The 21,641-nt window shown below is 39.4% G+C and overlaps 2 protein-coding genes across 2 annotated transcripts; one reads left to right on the forward strand and one right to left on the reverse strand.

Annotated features, from left to right (window-relative positions):
- Window positions 1-3,321: 3,321 nt before the first annotated feature.
- LOC141016278 (neoverrucotoxin subunit beta-like) lies at window positions 3,322-12,173 on the forward strand. The gene is made up of 3 exons (XM_073490540.1): window positions 3,322-3,408; window positions 6,011-6,123; window positions 6,943-12,173. Exons 2-3 carry the CDS (start codon window positions 6,024-6,026, stop codon window positions 8,817-8,819), a joined length of 1,977 nt encoding a protein of 658 aa, XP_073346641.1. The 5' UTR covers window positions 3,322-3,408; window positions 6,011-6,023; the 3' UTR covers window positions 8,820-12,173.
- Window positions 12,174-14,338: 2,165 nt separating this feature from the next.
- Window positions 14,339-18,688, reverse strand: crfb16 (cytokine receptor family member B16). Its single transcript, XM_073491726.1, has 7 exons — window positions 18,642-18,688; window positions 17,643-17,801; window positions 16,951-17,141; window positions 16,373-16,539; window positions 15,919-16,066; window positions 14,548-14,699; window positions 14,339-14,434 (listed from the first exon to the last, which is right to left on the reverse strand). Exons 1-7 carry the CDS (start codon window positions 18,686-18,688, stop codon window positions 14,339-14,341), a joined length of 960 nt encoding a protein of 319 aa, XP_073347827.1.
- Window positions 18,689-21,641: the final 2,953 nt, after the last annotated feature.

Here is a 21,641-nt window from a genome sequence, read left to right on the forward strand (position 1 = left end):
CTCATAATGAATAAAGATCAGGGGGCGTTTCTGTCTCGATATAAGGAGTCAAACTACAACACTGCCTCAGAGGATCACACACACTTCTACTGTGAGTACACTACTGCTGGTTTTGTTCATGTGCTGTTGCATGTATCAGTTCTGCTGTGTATATTTGTGTAATCAGAGTCGTGCAGTTTCTGTTGTTTAATGCTGATTAAAGAGAGGGAGAGAAGGGAAGAGAGAGAGCAAAGAGGGGAGAGATTGAGAGAGGGGGAGAGAGAGACAAATGTACAGCTACATCACTGGAACAAACGGATCGTTTGACACAAAGAAAAGTGTATCTTCATGTTTAACGTTTGCAGAATGAACAAGTAAGAATGTGTTGCAGACATCGTTTCACAAAGTTCATACAGTCTCAGTTACGCAACGAGTCTCAAAACTGAGCGTTTTTGAAGGGAGTCTGGGGACTTTCTCCACTTTCTTCTTTCTCAAAAGAAGTATCCTGTATTAGTTACTGACATGTTTACCACCAACATCCTATGTTCTATAATAAACTTGGTGTAAATGGTGAAATCAGTAGAATCAGTGTGTTTAAACAGCTGCTGGAGTTCAGACACACAAGACGTTTACTTTAAACTTTAAACATGAATGAAGACGAATTCTGTCTGAGTCCATCACCTGTTCACCAGGAGGACGGTTCTCTGACCTGGACCACATCACACACAGAGACCTCCTCCTCCTCCTCTCCCTCCTCCCCTCCCTCCTCCCTCCTCCTCCTCCTCTCCCTCTCCTCCTCCTCTCCCTCCTCCCCTCCCCTCCCTCCTCCTCCTCCTCCTCTCCCTCTCCTCCTCCTCTCCCTCCTCCCCTCCCTCCCTCCTCCTCCTCCTCCTCCTCTCCCTCCTCCTCCTCCTCCCCTCCCTCCCTCCTCCTCCTCCTCCTCTCCCTCCTCCTCCTCCTCCCCTCCCTCCCTCCTCCTCCTCCTCCTCTCCCTCCTCCTCCCCTCCCCTCCCTCCTCCTCCTCCTCCTCTCCCTCCTCCTCCTCCTCCCCTCCCTCCCTCCTCCTCCTCCTCCTCTCCCTCCTCCTCCTCCTCCCCTCCCTCCCTCCTCCTCCTCTCCCTCCTCCTCCCCTCCCCTGCCTCCTCCTCCTCCTTCTCCATCTCCTCCTCCTCTTCTTCGTCCTCCTCCTCCTCTCCCTCCTCCTCTTCCTCTCCCTCCTCCTTCTCCTCTTCCTCCTTCTCCTCCTCCCTGTCCTCCTCCCTTCTCCTCCTCTCCCTCCCCTCCTTCCTCCTCCTCATTTGCTGTCCTGAAAGATAACCAGAGGCTGAAATGTGTCTAGACTCTTTAATGACTGATATCAAACTGTGTAACACACCTTGAACTTTAAAGCTGTTATCAGTAAAAATGCAGATAATGATCTTCTTTTACTTTCAGGTTTACAGGATTGGTTCCTGACTGATGGTCTCACTCATTGTCGAGTCATTCGGGCTGGTTCTGTTCCAGTTGATCTCAGGCCTCCGGTCATAAACTAACCCTGACTTATCTTTCAGGAGAGCAAATGTTCTTATTGTAATATTATCAAAGCGTTGTTGTCTCTGCCTCTGCAACTCAGCCGGGCCGCCTGCCGTCTGCTTCCTTTGTTACAAACTCCAACAATGCAAAGTTTATTTCTTCTTTACATCAAAACTGTTTCATCTTTCATCAGCAGCTGCTTTGATCGGCCTTCACCGAGCACCGAGCAACGATGTGGCTGTTATTCATGAGAGACAGACCGGTTCAGCTGAAGTTACAGCACAAACAGGAGCAGAAGAAGAATAAGAAGAACAAATATGGACAATATTGACTTAAATTTATTAAACTTATTTCTTTGCTAAAAGTCTTATTAACACTTTATAATAACTATTAAACAGTCATAAAGGTTAAAAGCTGTTTAAACTCTCTGATAGCATCAAATAATGTTCATAAATGAACTACACAGCATTTATTAACATTTACATTTAAGTATTATGAACATTAACTGCAACTTTCCATTAAACACTCAATAATAAATAGTTTATAAAGCATCTCATTGCTTGTTAACGGTGAAATTACTATTTAAAGTGTAATTAAGTATAAATTTGCCATTTTACAAAGTGTTATATATATATTAAGATATTAGAGAGAGAGCCATCAGAGCTTTAAATCACAGGAAGCTGATCGACTCCATCTGAAGATTATGATATTTATTCAGTCACTGAGGAGAGACTGAAGCCATGCCCAGTCTGTGTGTGTGTGTGTGTGTGTGTGTGTGTGTGTGTGTGTGTGTGTGTGTGTGTGTGTGTGTGTGTGTGTGTGTGCACATTGTACTTATAAAGCAGCTCCAGAGGAAGCAGAGCAGCTCGCCCTCCCGTCTCGATCACAGACAGTCTGAGCGGTAAGTTCCTTAAATATGGCAGCAGGCTAAGCCCAATTGGGGCAAACCATTAATGAGGGGGAACACCAAAACCATAATGGTCCACATCTGCCATTATACTGCATGATAATCACCCACACCACTATACAATATCAAAACTTACACCCCTGAGTGCCCTGGGACGCGCCCCCCTTGCCCCGCGCTCAATAAAGACCGCCCCTGCAACGGCGCTCGCTTCCGCAGAGGAGCAGTGGAGCCGGACTGTGAGCGCAGGTGAGTGCAGGTGAGTGCAGGTGAGTGTATGTGAGTGTATGTGAGTGTATGTGAGTGTATGCAGGACCAGAGTCTTTACCAGTGAACAGATGAAGAACGGGACGAGTAGTGGGTACCTCACTACACGCCAGGATGATAGAAAGGAGTGAAAACTGTCACAGGTGAGTTGTGGGTGTGGTGAGTGTGGGCCACGCCACACACTGGCGTTCACCCGAGGAGACTGTGAGAAGGGGGGGAAGGTTGCTCACCTTCCCACAGTCTGTTTGTGTTTAACTTTAACTGAACTCTGATCAGTTCAGAACAGTTTGAGTTGAGATGTGTTTTTCTTTTTTTAAAATATCCTGTCGCTCATAGTTTTCAAAGTTTTCACCATGTTGGTTTGTTGGTTTGTCTGTTTGTTGGTTTGTCAGCAGGATCACACAAAAACTACTGAGCAGATTTTCATTAAATCTCAGATGGAGGACGAGTCTCAGTCCAGAATAGACTTCATTAACTTCTTCAGATCCAGGAGCTTTATTTCTCACCTCCTTTAACATTGTGATATTGAGCGTCTTTCAACGGCAGGGGCATGTGCTCTACTCTCTACCATTCTAGTTGTGATTTGCATGTGATTTGAAAGTCAGCACCAATTTCTAATTATATTCCTTCTTCTAATATGTTTTAGGTTCAGGTGGTTGATGACCAGCAGAGCTTGTCTTTGTGCTGAAACAGTGACGTTCATTTACATTTCTTCAAGACCATCAGACTCTCCAACAGAACCAGCTGTAAGTAAAAACATAAAAGTTACACATCATGAACAAAGATATAAAGTATGCGACTCTGCAAATGTTCACGTTCTCAGGATCCAACAGAGACAAAATGCAGAATTTACTGCACGTATTTAAACGGACATGAAGGTGTTTCACTGCACTCGATGTTTGAGTTTATTTTAACAGCAGAACAAAATATGCAGATTAGTTAGATGTTGTCATGATTCAGGAATTTCTATAATTGGTCCAATAACAATAAAAATATAGATGGGTTGTTGACATGACATGTATTTTTCACTGTCACAGAAGATAAATATGAATATAATTAGTATTCTCGTCATTTAAAATACAGTAAATGGTTAAACATTTATTTGTTTTACATGGAACTGGTGCTATAAAAACTGCTTTGTTATTAGATTTTTTAAATTTTTGAGTCAAATCTCAAAATTGTCCTATGGTGTGACTGTCACATGCATAGTTAAATAAATTACAACTTTTATAAGTTTTTTTTAAAAAGCATAAAAATGTTTATAAATAAATCAGGCATACTTTTACAAGTGTTTATTTTAATAAATGGCAATCACTTTTTTTATCCATATATTTCTAAATGCATAGGAACTTGATACATTTTGTCACAAAAAAACACGTCCTTCAGTGTGAAAACCTTATTCTGATTTTAAATTGGGCAATTCCACGAACAACTTTATTTAATTGAAGGACCCCATTCAAATCCCTGTTACTGAAGCCTCCTATGAAGCCAATGACATGAGTACATGGTAAGTTCTTGTCTCAGCATTATTCAAATATTTAACTCTTTCCGAACCACTATGAAAGTGTTAAGTTATGTTGTCCTTTGGTGTGACGTCACTAAATTATATTTTTCAATTAAAAACTGTTGGTTAAACTACATAATTATGGAAAATTATACAAATGCTAACTGCTAACTGCTAAAGACAGGTTAGCTAGGAATAGCATGGTCATTAACTCACACAAAAGGCTGAAATGTCCTTTAGTGTGACAGAAATGTCCTTCGGTGTAACACACATAAAAGAACCAAAAATGTATTTGTATGTCAAAAAATATCTTTAAAAAAGGTTGAGTATTGCATTAGGGGATATATAATCATCATTCACCTTGAATTATTATAGTTTTTTCAACAGTTTTGAAAATTTGACATCAAAGTTTGACTCGCATTTATTGAAAACGTTCAACAAGCCGTGGGGAAAAAATAGTGTTATTCATAATTTCTCATCAAATAAATAACACTATATGAAAATAAGTGTCTCACAATTAAGATGAATCTGTCTCATGCTATTTGTGTAGTATTTAAGGTTTTTTTCCTTAATTTTTTTTACGTCACACCATAGGACATATTTATGGTGCAGGTCAGAGAAGATGTTCAAAAAAACAGTGAAATAATTGAAAAAGTTAGTGATCACTTATATATTGTCAAATATCACATTTCAAACTACATGAATATATATATATATATATATATATATATATATATATATATATATATATATATATATATTCTTTAAAAAATGTGTTTTACAAAAGAATGATTTTTTGCTTCTTATTTGTCAACAACCCAGATATTAAATACACACATATAATCTGGATTGATTGACACCTTTGTTGCCTCAACTGGCTCATATTTCATTCAGTCATCACCACATTTGGTCCGTGCCATATTTAGATGAGCCCAAACAAACTTATGTGGTCGTGTTTTCGATATCACTCACCGTCTTTCTGTGATTGGTTGTAAACATTTTGAAGACGTGGCCTGACGCTCTTCCTGAATCTGACTGAAACCAAATATGGGAAGCTTGCAGGTGCAGCCATGGTGCAGGAGTGTGTAAAACCTCATATGATTCAACCACCAGAGGGCGCTACAGTACCACAGTACCAATATAACATATTTCTTCAATTCTGTTGCCTTTAAAGGAGCACTGCGTAGTTTTGGGAGTGTGTGTGAAGATGTGTGTGTGTTTGTTTGCTGGCAGCAATAAGGCATATGCGGAAATCACTGGAGGGAACGGGGGGTCCAGACCCACCCAATCCCACTTAAACAGAGAATTGAAAACACTTGTGCCAATTATAGACACAAAACAATGGCTTACAGTGGTTTTGGTCCACTGCCAACCAGCAAAGCACCACAAACACTGCAGCGCTCAGTACGAGTGTCTGTGGAGCAGAGCGCAAACCTCCATAAAGTCAGTGCTTCACAATTGGGATTGGGTGGGTCTGGACCCCCGTTCCCTCCAGTGATTTCTGCGTATGACTTATTGCTGCCAACAAACAAACACACACACATCTTCACACACAGACTCCCACAAAATGTCTTCAGCATATAGTGCCGACATCCCTCTACTGTTTTCTGTTTTCTTTGTTTTTATTTGCTTGTTTTCTTTGTCACCCCTCTCTGTCTTCAGCATTTGTTTGTCCTCATCCTGTCATGTCTCGTGATATCATTAGTTGCATCTCAATTGTTATGTCTTGCGTCACTAAATAAAACATTTTAAAAAGTAAATTCCTGTGCAGCTGGTGAAAGATAAATAACAGGCAGAACAGAAGGAGAAACGTGAACTAACATGCTGTCGTCTGTTTATTTCAGGCCAGGCTGAGTTATGGGCTCCGCAGACAGCAACACGATAGAGGTGGCGGCACTCGGTCGACCTTTCAGCCTCGGGATGCTGTACGACTGCCGCAGTGATTTACTCATTCCTGGTAAGGAGGCAGCTGTTGAATACTGAATTAATCAGAGCTGGACAACAACTAAATCTTTCGTGGCTAGACCTACTAAGAAAATGGTTCAGCGCATATTTGCATCGTGGTTTTCATTGACTTTGTGTAGCTGAGGTGGTCTGCAAATCCAGACTACACTGCATTGGCACAATCAGATGCTGGACACTGAATTCAGGTTTATACGGCAAAAATACGTGGGGGCGCTAGGCAAGAAATTAAATTGGTGTAAGCCCGACCACTGTGTAAGACCAGGAACACAGACTACCACGACAAGCCTGGTGCAAGGTTTAAAGGTGCACTTTAAAGGAATAGCAGGTTCAGAATACATGAGTTTAGGGCCAATTTCATCCTAATTCTCTCCAACTGGACAAGAAATCTGCTCTGGGACATCAGTTGGTACTATTGTTCGGTCGGGGACTTGGTATGCAACTTTGTTTGGATGGGTGGTGTGTATCAAGTAGCATCCACATGAATGCCAGGACCCAAAATTTCTCCAGAAGAAAATTGCATTGTAAAGAGAAGATCATTATTATTCACTCTCAGTGGTTTTATTGTTATGGCTGTAAAAAGAAGTAGTTGATGACATGGTTTGAGTGTATGAAGTACTGCTGTCACTATTTACAAGTCGAGAACTCAGTAGCAACTTTCAGGATTGAGACTGAAATGAGTGCGGATGCTTTTAAATTAGACATGGGATTTAAAGAGGTGTTTTGTTATTAATGGTATTCAATAAAACAAGTTCACTGCTGTTATTCACAATTAAAGAAGCTAAAGGATTTTTTCATCTCCTCTTCTTTGCAGGTATGACATTGTGGGGTCACGATGATCTGGTAAAGTATATAAGAGAAAGGCGACAGCACTACAGCGCTTTCGAGATTATTGCATCTGAATCTATTGAGGACAAAACCTCAGCACTAGATGTAAGTGCATCCCTTAAAGCAAGTTTCCTCGCTGGCAACGTTGAAGTTGGAGGAGCTGCCAAATATCTACATCATAATAAGACATCTAAAAACGAGGCCACAGTAACACTGAAGTATGAAGCAACCACACAGTTCCACCAACTATCAATGGATCACCTGGGGAAAAAAAATTTGAAGTATCTGGATGATTTCAAGCAAGGGAAAGCTACACACGTAGTCACAGGTATCCTTTATGGAGCAAAAGCCTTCTTTGTCTTTGAGAGCGATGTGTCTAATGATGAAAATCGTCAAGAAGTTGAGGGCAACTTGAAAGTGATGATCAAGAAAATTCCCAGCATTACTATAGATGGTGAAGGTTCCCTGAAAATGAAGACGGAAGAAAAAAAATCAGTTGAGAAATTCTCCTGCAAATTCCATGGAGACTTTTTACTTGATAAAACTCCCTCATCCTTTCAGGATGCAGTACAAGTCTACCAAAGTCTGTCAAAATTGCTGGGAGCCAACGGAGAAAACGCTGTACCAGTGAAGGTTTGGCTGTTGCCACTGATTCAGTTGCAAACTTCTGCAACTACAGTTGTACGTGAGGTAAGTCCTGTGTTCATAGAAGAAATGCAGGCTGTCCTGGAGGACCTGAAGGAGGTGGAAATTAGGTGCAATGATGCACTGAGAACCGCTGCACAGCAGTTCTCAGAAATTGGCAAAAAGATTAAAACCTTTAAAGACATGTGTACTGGGTTCAAGCTGGAATTCCAACGAAACTTGGCAAAGAAACTTCCAGCGATCCGAGGAGGAGAAGAACAAGAGGAAGCTGTGCTCGCAGAGATCTGGAAGAGGAGACATTCTTCCCCTTTCAACAGCAAAGACCTGAACGAGTGGATGGACTTTAAAGAGCGAGAAATTTACACCTTGAAGTCTTTCACAAGCACGATGAAAAACGCGAAGATCATCCCATCTCAATCAGACCTGTACAAGGAAATTCTCGGTGCCGATCATGCTGTGTGTTTTGTTTTCACCTCACTGGGAGGTCATGAACCGTACCTCTCAACATTATCAAAGGACTTGGGACAGACACCCAAACCAGACGACCTTGAAGAGTCTCATACTTATGATGTAGAGAAGGCAAAATGGTACGCCTCAAAAGAAGTCACAGATGCAATGAGACGCAAAGCAAAGCTCTTTGGTGATTTTGCAGAGGCCAACAAGGAGAACAAGAACATTAAGTTCTTGGCAGTTGGTTCAACAGATGAGACACAGAAAGGTTCAAGCATCGTCCTTTATAAAGATGGTTTTCCTGTCACTGAGAACTTTGAGCCTTCTTCAAGGCCTGAAAAAGTAACAGTCAAAGACATAAGCCACAACAGTGTGACACTGAAGATTTCTCCAGCAGAGTTTGGAGCAGAGAACATCACCTCCTACTCTGTTGAGTACTGTGTCAGTGGACAGGATGGATGGAAAGAAAAGACAGCATCAGAAGCTGAAGAAGTCACAGTGAGCGATCTGAGTCCAAACACGGAGTATAAGTTCAGATGCAGAGTAGTGACCTCAGTAGGTGTTGGACCAGCTTATGAAGTCAGTGGTTCCACTAAAACTTCACCATGCAGCCCTCCTGGAAAACCTCAAGATGAACCAGACGTGAGTGAGATACCAGTAACCGGTTCTCAAGATGTTGAAATGTCGCCGATGACAAGTCAAGACAATGCGTCAGATGAGGAAGAGTCCAGAGAGGAAGAGTCCAGAGAGGAAGAGTCTGGAGACTGAATAGACGATAATTTCAGGACTTCCATCAGAGTCAGAATATGTTGTCAAGTAGGGCGTTACAACTGTCTGGTGTTGGTCCAGCCAATGAAGTCAACGTTGGCCTCCCTTCTCTAGGATTTAGACCTTAATATATTAAATGCATCACAACTACAAAAATTCTTGGATGTATTGGTGGTTGATTAGCCACCAAGATCTATTTTTTTAGTTAAGGGCCACACAAAGTCTTCACCATCTTATTTAGAAACTGGAGGAGAGTTCTTGACCAAACCCAAGGATATTGCTAATCATTTGAATAATTATTTAATTAATAAAATCGATAAGCTAAAAAGTACTGTACAGCATAATGATACTGACCTCGCAGATAGACTAATAGACCAAATTATGGAAGGTAAAGAATGTCATTTTGATTTCAAGACTGTTACAGTTTCAAAAGTTGAGTTATTATTAATGAATTGCAAAAATAAGTCACCTGGGGTGGATTTTCTAGATGGAAGGTTATTGAAACCTATTGTTGGTATTGTGGCCCCAGTGGTAACACGTATAATTAATTTATGTCTGACTAAAAATATATGGCCACAGGGATGGAAAATTGCAAAAATAATACCAATTCCAAAAAACAAAAAGTTGCAGTTTTCTGCGTCAAATAGTCGACCTATCAGTTTATTGCCAATTTTGAGTAAAATCATGGAAAAAATTGTGTATGAACAAATTCAGTCATATTTTTCTAATAATAGTTTATTTACAGATTTTCAGCATGCTTATAGGGAAAAACACTCTACATCAACAGCTATGACACAAATGTTAGATGACTGGTGTAATGAAATCACGCAAAAGAAAATTATAGGAACTGTCTTCCTGGATTTCTCTGCAGCGTTCGATATTCTGGATCATGAATTATTATTGGTAAAATTGAAACATTATGGGTTTTCATCATCAGCATTGTTAATTATTAAAAGTTATTTGAGTGAAAATGGCAAATGGTTTATTTTAATGGAACTGAGTCAGACTTAAAACAAGTTAAACATGGAGTACCTCAAGGAAGTTGCCTTGGACCTCTGTTGTACTCAATTTTTACCAATGATTTTCCCTTGGCATTAAAAACAGCTCGCATGACAATGTATGCCGATGATACAACAATTTATTTAGCTGAAGGAACTATTGATGAATTAAATAGAAATCTAAGTGAAGAAATGAAGTTGGTTTCTGAGTGGGTTAGCTGCAATGGACTAATTTTGAATGTGTCAAAGACAACTACTATGGTTATTGGATCAAACTATTCATTGCGTTCAAACACAGAGCTTAATGTTATGATCAATAATCAATTAATCAAACAAGTGAAAGAGGTAAAATTATTAGGAATTATCATAAATCATACACTATCATGGGACATGCATATTAGGAGGATAATAACCACAATTGGAAACATTCTTTCAATGATTAGGAGATGCTCTAAATATCTAACAGTACATATTACTAAACAAGTCATTCAAGCACTGGTTTTGTCACATATGGATTATTGTACAGTTGTTTGGTCCAATACCTCACTAGCCAACATCAGAAAACTGCAACTTATACAAAACAAAGCAGCACGTGTTGCACTTACTTGTGGAATAAGGTCGAATATTTGTCAAATGCATGCCAGTCTTTGTTGGCTGGATGTTAAGCACAGATTGTCATATGTGTTGATGGTATTTCTTAGAAATATTATAACAACTAAAATGCCACATATTTTTTATAGAAAATTATCTTTTAGTTCAGACATACATAATTACTCAACTCGACATGCTGCTGGAGGTTATTTTATTTTACCCAGGGCACTTTCTCAATGTACAGTATTATATAGAGCTATGAAGGAGTGGAATGCCCTTCCGAATTATGTTATACAACAAAGAAACATGGTTAGTTTTAAAATGAAACTAAGAGATTATTATTTGGATCGTAATTTTAACCATTAGTATAAATCTGTAAATTGGGTCTTGGCATCCCTGTGTGACAGGATACATAGTAAGTGTTGTGTAGTGATTGAATGTAGGAGCTGGTAATGTCTGTTAGGTGTTTGTCTTGGATGTTTTGTTTGTATGTGTATGTATTAAGTATGTGTTTTCTGTATGTATTTTTGTTTTTATGTATTAAGTATGTGTTGTTTGTTGATGGTTTGTATTTGTCACTTATGTAAATGAAAGACCCCAGGAAGAATAGCTGCTGCCTTGCAAAAGCTAATGGGGATCTTAATAAACTAAACTAAACTAAACTAACAGTGAAAGCAACTGCACTGAGTGTGTAAAATTCTACCACCAGAGGGCGCTACAGTACCAATATAATATATTTCTTCAATTCTGTTACCTTTAAAGGAGCACTACATAGTTTTCTTCACAAATGTTGATGAGAAAGATCTTCATTGACTGTTTTTTTTCAGACATCTGCAAAACTACTGTGAAATGTGATGTCATTCACCTCTCAGTGGCACTAGATTAAAAATCCAATTCGACTCATGGTACTAGTTAAGCTCTCTGAATGCAGAATTTTGTGACAAAGTTACTACTTACACAACGTTGATTTTTATACACCTTGCTCACCACAAGCGATGGCAGCAGATGCAACAATCACACACATTTTCTTCACACAATGCAAGTATTCAAAGGATGAATGTTTTCATGTTTTCCTCTGCAAATACTGTAGCTACAGGTCTGTTCAGAGATATACACCTTATTTGTGGAAATTATGTTTTCTTTTTTGGGTCACACTTAGACCCACACCTGGTATTGTGCTCACCATATGGGGACCCACTGACATTGTGGGGACATAACAGATTTTATAGTCTATTTTTCATTTGAGATGGGGTTTTATGGTTTAGATTAGAGCTTTAAGAAGAAATCTTTATTTTGGAAGAAAAAACAACTGAGCTGATTTACGTAGTCGACTACTACACTGGTTTATGTTTGTTTGAAACTTGCACTAAATGATCATTCAGTGTTTTGATTTGTTCTCATACAATCATTAACTATGAGTGCATGTTTAATAAAATCAGCACTGTGTTATAACTTTCTGACTGTTAAAATGTATAATCAAGGCAAATGTAATTATTTCAGATACTTATATAAAAATGTCTCACTGCTTTTCTCGTATTGCATTTCATATATTTGAGTTGTTGTTCAACACTGTGATGAACTTCTAATGATAAGGTTATTATTCATTTAAATTGTAAAAGATATAAAGAGAATGTATAACTCAATTGTTTTACCAGTGGCGTCAAAACAAAGTCTATGTATGAGTCTTCATCATCACTGGTTTTAATGTGCTTATAAGTCATATTCAGTTCAAGCGAAGAGATTTTTCGTGTTCTAATTTTTTAAAATTAAATAAACGTGATGAAACTGAAATCTTAACTGGCAGTCATTTTATATCCTGGGTTTGATCAATTACAACACTTTAAAAAACATACCATTCCAAAAATTGTGTCGTTTTAGGTTTAATTTACAATTATATGTTTGTATATGTTCCTTCTATCCCTCAAGTCCCTCCTTTCCAGTCTACTGACAGCTCAAAGCGCTTTACAATACTTGGCACATTCACCCATTCACACACACATTCATACACTGATGACGGAGGCTGCCATGCAAGGCGCCAACTGCTCATCAGGAGCAATTTGGGGTTCAGTATCTTGCTCAAGGACACTTCGACATATAGCTGAGGGGAGCCGGGATTCGAACCAGTGACCTTCCGATTACTAGACGACCCGCTCTACCTCCTGAGCTACAGCCGCCCCAGTGAGCCATATTGTTACTCATAAACTGATAATGAAACCAATAATTTTAGACTTCTTTCTATTAAGATTGAGAAAAAAAAGTAAAATATAAACTGTGAAAGAGATTTAACAGCTCTACTGTTTTATGTGTTGCATTTTTGTTTTTACTGAAAAATGTGTCTGTTTTTCTTCCTGTAGGCACAAAGTCCTGTAGATATTTTCTCATAATTACAAAACACAAAGTAGATAATTATGAGATAAATTACAGCATGATAAAACAAAAATAAACTGTAACAGTTGTTTAATAAGTGAAGTTGGTGGGGGTTTTTGCAAATTGAGAAGGAAAACAGTTGAATAAGTGGCTCTGGTTCAAATATACATATATATATATAATAATATTTGTTATTATAATATTATGTTGAACTGTTTATTGTCAAACATTCTTTGATTCAGGGGATGAAATTCATTGTTGACTTTGTTTATCTGGGTTTTTATAAAACCATCAGAAGTTTTGGTATTTAAACCTTTTACATTTAATCACACTAAATATTAGTATAAAAACCTTCATATCTTTTAGTTACAACTGACAAAAACACTCAATTTCAATTCGCTTCAGCAGGACAACATAAATATAATAAAACATCATCACAATAAGAATATGCAGCACTACATGGCAGCAACATGAACAAAATGTTATAAAGCAGAATAACACCATTGATTATTTACACAGAATATTACACTAAATATGGTTTTCTGGGGATAATTTTTATTTTCTTCATGTGAATATGTGTTTTAAAGGTAACCGCACATAAAAAATAAATAAACTAATGTTCTTGTTGAAAAAAGGTCTCTTGAGATTATTTGTTGAGGTTTCTCACATTCAGATTATCCATCCATTTGACATATATAACTTGATAAAGTATAATGAATTGTTTCATCGCTAATTCATGAGTGTTTTTAGAGTAGAAATCTACGATTGCAATTCCATAACATGGAAAAGGGAAAAGGAAAACTGTCTCCACTTTGCCACTCATCGATACGAGCACCCAAATGAACCAGATGTTTAAAACTAAATCTGTTAGTAATGTGACAACACTGTGGTTAAGGTTCAGTGAGGTTTTGGTGTAAGTTAATGAGAGATCATGGTTTGGGTTACAATAAATACTTCGGGTGAGGAGACCTTTGTGTCATGGGTAGAATAATAACCACAGGGTGGATGTTTGGGCTTCAATGAAGGCACAGTAAAAGAAACAAAAACTATCCAGTGGTCTACTCTGTTAACGTCCAACATTTTGTTGATCCATCTACTCCAACCTGCTCCGTTTGTGGACTCAGCTGCTGCATGAAGCATCACCTGACTTGCTTCTTTGCTCCTGGTGAGTAAGAGCCATAATGCCCTCTCCTGTAGAGGCTTTGTCACTTGAATGTAAACAGACATCGTTGTTGGACATCCCCTGAAACAACTGATGCTGCTGTTTGACTGACTTGAACAGTCTTCAAGTTGCCCTCCAAAGATTACCAGAGGCTCACCTGTCCATCCAGTCGAGGCCACAGAGCTCGACTGGTGAATCGTTTCCTGTGGTCTGGTTTATAGAGGATAATGATGCCGTTTCCGTTTGTTGCTCCCACAAGATTTGAATGGACCACAGACAAAATTCCCAGGAGAGCTGAGTTCAGCAGCATCTTCAAGAAACATTTACGAACTCCATAAAATCCCTGATGAGCAGAACTTCAGATGTGACGTGACCTGTTAATGTTTGAGATCCTCGGCTCGTCAGTCGGAAGAGTCGGCACTCGGCACCACGTGGATCGGCTCACAGAGCTCCACCTCCTCAGGGCTGATGTGGATTTGAACGTCCCAATCAGATTGCTGCAACAGAAGATGGACTTTCTTTAGAAGTTTCATCACACATTTGAACAACCGCAATTTTCAGATTCTCATTTGATCTATTGTTTTTATATTTATTGATGTCTTAGACTGACCAGTGGGCGGGGCAGTGGCTCTTTGTGAAAATACGTTTGACAGGTATTTGGACGACAGTGAACGACGGACCAGAACACGGCGAACAGGAGGCCCGCCATGATGATGACAGTCACAGTCACAGTGGTCGGCCTCTTCCAGGCAGCATCTGGACCTGCAGGAAAACCATGAATTTACAGTTATTTCTTTGAGCCCAGGCTCGAATGTTCCTCTAAAATCTTTAGTTAAGGATTATTTGGCTTTTACAGCAAAATAAAAGAGACAAAGTCACTTCTTATTTGTTTGTTATCTGACCAAAAGTTAGAAACAAACCTTTAATTTGTGGCTCATATTTTCCCTTTTTTCCATCACATTTATGACACAAACATGAGATGAAATTCTTGAGAAGTTTGTCGAAAGTGATAAAAATCTTGTAATTTCAGGATATATTTTGACAATATCTTCTAAAATCTACAAACTTTGTGAGACAGCTCGAGTGAATATTAAATCATTGGTGCCTTTATGTAAATACGGCACTAAATACAATAATCAAGATGTTTCTTTCATTGTAAAACGTGTCAGTTTGTTGTGGCATTGCTGTAAATGCTTGTCCAGTGTGTCTTACCTCCCAGCAGCTGTTTGAATACCCTGTTTCCATTGATTTCACCATTTACACCAAATATCTGTCTCTCAGAATGCAATTTGCCTATAATTTATTTATCTATCTACGCCCAAACGTCGGTCAGGGTTAGATATTTCAGAGATCACCAAAAAACTCAACTTATAACTCGAACCATGATTACGAGGATTTTTTTGTAAAGCGACAAAACTAAAATGTGAGGTAAAAACATTTTAAAAGGTGACAAAAAACTTCTGGAAAGTTTGGACAATTCTTGAAATTGGGAATATTTTGGAAAGATTGAGGAGCAAGAGGACATTTTCTTTTTGGAAGTTACAACATTTCAGAATCAGAATTGTTTTTATTGCGAAGTAAGTTTAGACGAAGGAGGAATTTAGGTGCAAAACAACAAACAATACTAAAAATAATTGAAAAATATAATAGGAATATAAATAAAAATAGAGATGAAAAATAATAAAATATAGAATAGACAATAACACATGAATAGAGAGAATTGGATTGTGAGAATATTTCTATGACGTCAGGACACTTTTGTAAAGTGAAAAAATAAATAAAAGTCATTGAAAGTCATTTTGGAAGGTGTGGACAATCATGAAGAAGGGAATATTTTGAAAAGAAGAAAGAGCAAAATTAAACGTTTTGGAAACTGGTATTTTTGGGGGTGAGGACAATTTCGTCAGGACATATTTCATGTCAATAAAGGTTGATACAAATACAAAAAAAGAGGTGTAAAAGTGTGTGTGTGTGCCTGCACCTGTGATGAACACACACTGGGTGGCAGTGCTGCTGCTGTAGAGCTGTGAGTTCAGGACCGTCTGAGCTCTGACGCAGTACTCTGCTCCTTCCTGCAGGGCGGCGACGTGCAGCATCGTCTGCTCAGCTGGCAACATGTAGATAGAAGCCTGAAGGAGTCAGAGGGAAGGAGGGAGGGGATACACAGGTGTGACAATATGTTTTTCTGCTGTTTAGTATCTAGTATCTAGTGCTACAAACTTCAACACAGGAAGGAGGGATGATTGGAAGTACATGTGTGTGGCTACGAAGGGAGGAAAAGAAAGCAGGAGAGTAGAGTATGAAGAAAAGGAGAAAAAAGAAGAACTTGAAAAAGACAGAGTCAAGAATAAAGGAAAGAAAGACAATAAAGACAGGAAACATAACAGTGGCACAAGAAGTAAGGAGGGGAGCGGCAGGATAATGAGAAGAGAAACCTGGACAAACACAACTAAAGAAGATGTGAAGTAAACTCTGACCTGCTGCTCGTCGCCTTTCTTCAACACCGTCACGCTGATGACAGCAGGGTGAGGAAGCTTGTTGAAAGACACCTGAAGGTCATAGCCCACCGCCGTCACCGCCATCTCCGGCACTGTCAGCACCGCTGCCAGCACGAGAGTCAGAGAGTCAGTCATTCATTGATCTGTTAAGACGCTTAAAAGCACAAATTCTGAGGAGGAGAGCTCAGAGATTACGTTTTAACTTCTGTGATAACAAAGTGGATTCATCTTCACTCCTGTTTATCAACCTGACTGCAGCAGTGGACCTCCTTTGTTGGGTGTTTATGTTCTGTAGTGTTGACTGCTTTACTTCACTTTACTTCATGAACGTTACGTTACAGAGAGGAGAGAGGACCAGAACCAGAGTCTCTGCTGAGTGCTGACTTTAGTCAGAGCTTCACCTGAGTTCAAACACCTCCCTCGGCTTGTACGGTGAAGTAATGTGACAGTTTGGGCCGAATAAAGACTCGCTCCAGTAATGTGAATAAACAAAAGCGATCCTGTTAGCGTCTTACTGTCTCTGCGGTTGAAAGGTGGGCTGAGGTCGGTCCAGGGCGACAGTGTGGACCCGCACTGCGCTCTGACGTGGAGGTTGTAGTCAGAGTCGGAGCCCAGGTCAAAGGTCAGGTCACAGTGAGTGTGACGAGTCTGCTGGCACTCAGGAGCATCCACCCATCTGCCGTTCAAGACCAACAGCTCAAACTCCCTGAAGGACAAAAAACACACAAGCCGTGTTTAAGTTAATGTTATTTTTATGCACATTTTGAAGCATGGCAGTGTAAAAGGTTGATGGGAATAAGAAAAACAAACTTGTATGTTTGCTTGAGGTGGTTTTTGCCTTTTTCAGACACAGAGTTGATGCACTCTTGTTATAGTAAAAGCAAGTATCCAGCACAGAGTGTGAGTTGATACATGATATTTTAATCTGGAAAGTGGTGAAGCAACTGACCGACTGACCTGCCTTCAACAGTGAACGCTGCTCAAACCAGAGGATTGTTATTAAGACCTTAAAACAGCCGCAGGAATATTCCTGAGAATTAATCAGAGCTTCTTCTCTGTGACTGACAGCTGACGTTGGTCCGTCTCTGTCCGACTTCCTGTCTCCGAGCCCGTTGGTTGCTACTGAAACCTTAAAACACCTGTCAGGTGTCAGTTTAAAAAAAGAAAGGCTCAGTCGTCTCTTGTAAAAGTGTGAAAGATGACTCACCCCTGGAACTGAACAGAGTAAAGGACTGTAGTGTTGCAGGGCGCCTGCAGCGGGCGCCACTTCAGCACATGTCTCATGTCAACAGACTCCATGGAAACTTCGCTGGGAGCCGACAGCATCCGAACATCTGGAGACACAACATTTGAAATCAGATCACATCTGCAACATCAGCTGATAGACAGTAGACAGAGGGGAGGACGAGGAGGCAGCAGGGTTTATGTTATGATTTTTAAAATTTTAGTTTCAGTTTTCTCAACAGGATGAAACAGGATTTAAAGTTTTGTGATGCACCATGGGAGTTGTAGTTACTTACAGACAGGGATTAGGACTCTTACGTGGCCAGTTTCTGTGGTTTAAAAATGAATAAATGCTATTTTCTATGTCCAGAACACAATGCTGTCTGCCCTGTCCATAACAGGTTCAAACTCTCTTTGTTTTCATGACTGAATAAACTGAATAACCAAACTGACCTTAAAGGACAACACACTTTATACTGTTTTACTTTGTTTATATGTGGCGGACCCTGCCACCTTTCTAGCTTCAAACCGTATTTTCCTCTGAGAACAGCGTGTTTATATTATTACCTCATTAATATTGTAAATATTAAAATTCTGAGTTTGAATTTCTTCTGATATAGTGCTGTTTCACACCCGAAGTTATGAAAGGTAAGGAAAATAATCTTTATTTATACAAAGATCTCATTCTCATGATAATTATCATAATTAACACTGATAACACTGATGACATATTTTCAGAAAACAGTAAACACAAGGTGAACAACTCGCACATCACTGTGTCATCACAGTGAAGGTTGTTTTAACTATATAGATGAAACCCCAACATAGTTAAGTGAAAACAAAACAGCTCTAAATGAAATGTATCCCACATTTACACTTTTCTTATCCTGTTTTCTTTTTTCTTTTTTGCAGATGAATCAGATGGATTGATCAGGCTGATAAGATGTGTGGTACACATGTGTACCAGTCCGCTCATCCTCACCCTCCCACTGAGCAGGAACGTTTCCAAACAAACGTCAAATTCAACATCTTTGCTGATGTTAAAAAGACATTCAACATCTGACATCTAACATCTTTTTTTAGATGCCTTTTCAATGCTCACAAGTGATGTCCAGGTTGTTGTGGATATGTTTCTGCTCTGTGGGTTTTTATACATTTGGAAACCTGCGTAGAAAGTGACGTAAGTTCACTTTTCATGTGTACTTCATACATTTGGCCCCTGGGACGTCTGCCCAAGTAAAGTCTATGTGTGGGAAACACTGGATGTTTTAAACAAGATCCCGAGGGTGAAGAGTGACAGGACAGGAATACTTCAACCCGACATGGTAACGATATGTCACCTCTTCTGCAAAAACACATGTTCATATCTCTGCAGACCAGGGTGACGGGTCAGCGTAGTTGCTTTCAACAACCCTGATCGGTGGATCCGACAGGCCCAATCCAAAACCTGTATCTGTGTCAGCTGGGAGTGAAAGTGAACTCACAGTTTGTGAAGGCCAGCAGGATCATTATCGTCGTCACCAGCAGATTCGCAGAGCGTCTCATGACAAGAGCGTTCCTCTCCAGAACAAAAGGACAAAGAGACCCGGTCATATCAGGTCCACCGTGTCCACATCCTGCCAGTGACCTGCACGTAAACCGATCCGGACTACAACATATAATCCAGAGTAGTGTCCAGAAATCCTTTCAAAGAAAACCTAGATTCTCCTTTTTGTTTCTCATGCAGCGCTCATCTCTCGATCCTTCAGCTCATCCAAGAAGAGAATCAAAAGCTTTAAATCCTTTAAATCCACTGTGAACGGCACATAAAAGTCCCGGTTAATCCAGAGTTTGAAGCTTTTAGTTTATTCCGCCCACTAAACTTTGGCGTCTGAAAACGCAGAAGCCATGCGAGTGTTTCTGCAGTCAGAGGAAAAGCTGGTGTGTCCGGATGCTGCGGTTGGATTCTGGGCCACAGAGCTGGTTCGACTTGTTTGTCGGCTCCGTCCCTGACAGCTGAAATTTACAGACTTAACTCACCGGATGATTTGTGAGGACAGTAAGGAGGTTATAGAGCTGCTGCTGGTTTGTGAGGCTGATTCTTCTTCACAGCCTACTTTTTAAGAGTCTCGCTCAAAATCAAGTGATTGATGTGAAATAAATAAATAAAATTACCTGAGTAAATAGAAAGTGACATTTAAACAGAACAAACTCGAGTTTTGTTCACGTTCCACATAATGTAGTGGAGCCGTGTGAGCTGAGGTGTGAAGGTTTACCTCCTTCAGTCAAGGCAACAAATAACATTTAACTGTCCATCTTATGTCACATTAACATTTTAACATACTGTCATGTTGATTTTTACCTCATGCAACTTGTCAAAAAATGAAATAAAAATGACTCAGACCACATTTATTACAAAAGAAGGAGAAAAACTGCCATAAAAATAATTAATATTATTTTTAACTTTCACTGTCAGTCCTGATTATAATTTTCATATTATTAATATCATTTGAGTCATTTGCAGGATTTTAACCCTTTAAATTCCAGTTTGTTTACGTGATGCCACTGTTTTTTTTATTAATGAAAACACACAAAAATGTTATTTTCCTTATACTGAATATACAGTATTTATTATTTTTTTGTACTAAATGTGTCTTTCATCAGTTGCATGAGGGGTTAAGATTTAATGAGGCACAGCCCCCTATAGGACACAAGGGGAATCGCATGTATTTGGTCTGTGGGCCTCCAAACTCCTCCTCTCTTCAGTTATGGAAAAAAATAAATAATTATAAATATCAAAACTTTGAGTTTGAATTTCTTCTCTAAAACTACATAATGTCCCTTTAATAAAAGAAAAGACGTTTCTACTTTTGAATACACCGGGAAGCCTTATCACCATCTTAACACTAAAACATCTACATTTGTTGTGATAGATATTTGTAGACAAAGTAACGTAGTTTCTTTTTGGATCTGTTGTGCTTCATTTCTTTTTATTTCTCTCCTGGACTTCATGTTGAGTCACACAGTGTTTGTGCTTCAGGACAAAAAGAGTGTGAAGCGTCGGACTTTGGACTTTCATGGTGATCAAACATTAACTGTCTCTGACCATAAAGCTATAAAACACTGACCCACTCTCACAACCTGCCAGCCGCCTCTTCTTTGCAGCTCCTTGATTTCTAGCCTGAAACCATCAGACACAGAAAACATCTGCCAAAAACATCTGCCACAGCGAGCGTCCTCCAACATTTTCATCTGTACTCATTTGTTTATTTCCATCCCACCGACTGAAACATTTTAAAACATTTTTTACACACTTTTCCAGCGACGGACGTGAATTTTACAGGAAGAAACCAACATACATCAACAGATCTGAACTGATAACGACGTGATGTCATCGCTCTCCTCGCTCGTTTGACTTGGACTTCCTTATTTGGTCATGAAAATATTAGGTGTCCTTCCACTTCCTGCCGTGGAGTCTGATTTCCTCTTTCTCCGTGTTCGTAAACATCGATCTGCCTCACCGGAGGAAGAGAGACAGGCGGTGACGCTGCCGAGGTTTCAGTTCCCTTCATGAGATTATTTTAATGTGGAGCAGCAGAATAAAAGATGTCGAGGCTTCGCTGCAATAAATGTTTATCTCAGTATCAGAGTAATAACTGCTGCTGCTTATTTCAGTTTCTATTTTAGCTCCGCAACACTTTTATTCAAATGAAATCATGTGACAAACAAATCTTACAATGAATCAGTTGTCAACTGTTCAATTTATCGACACCTGGACTGATCGATTCATTGGTTTAAAGGGGCACTACGTCGTTTTTGAAGGAGAAATTCAAACTTTCTTTCCATAAGTGAATAAAAAAAGCTGTTCTCAGAGGAAAATAAGGTCCCAGGACACTGTTTGAAGATAGAAAGGTGGCAGGGTCCGCCACATATAAACAAAGTAAAACAGTATGAAATTGTGTTGTCCTTTTTATTCTTTTGAACCTCTTCTATTTGAGCTTAT

This window comes from Pagrus major, chromosome 21, assembly GCF_040436345.1.
Source record: "Pagrus major chromosome 21, Pma_NU_1.0".
Taxonomy (NCBI): domain Eukaryota; kingdom Metazoa; phylum Chordata; class Actinopteri; order Spariformes; family Sparidae; genus Pagrus; species Pagrus major.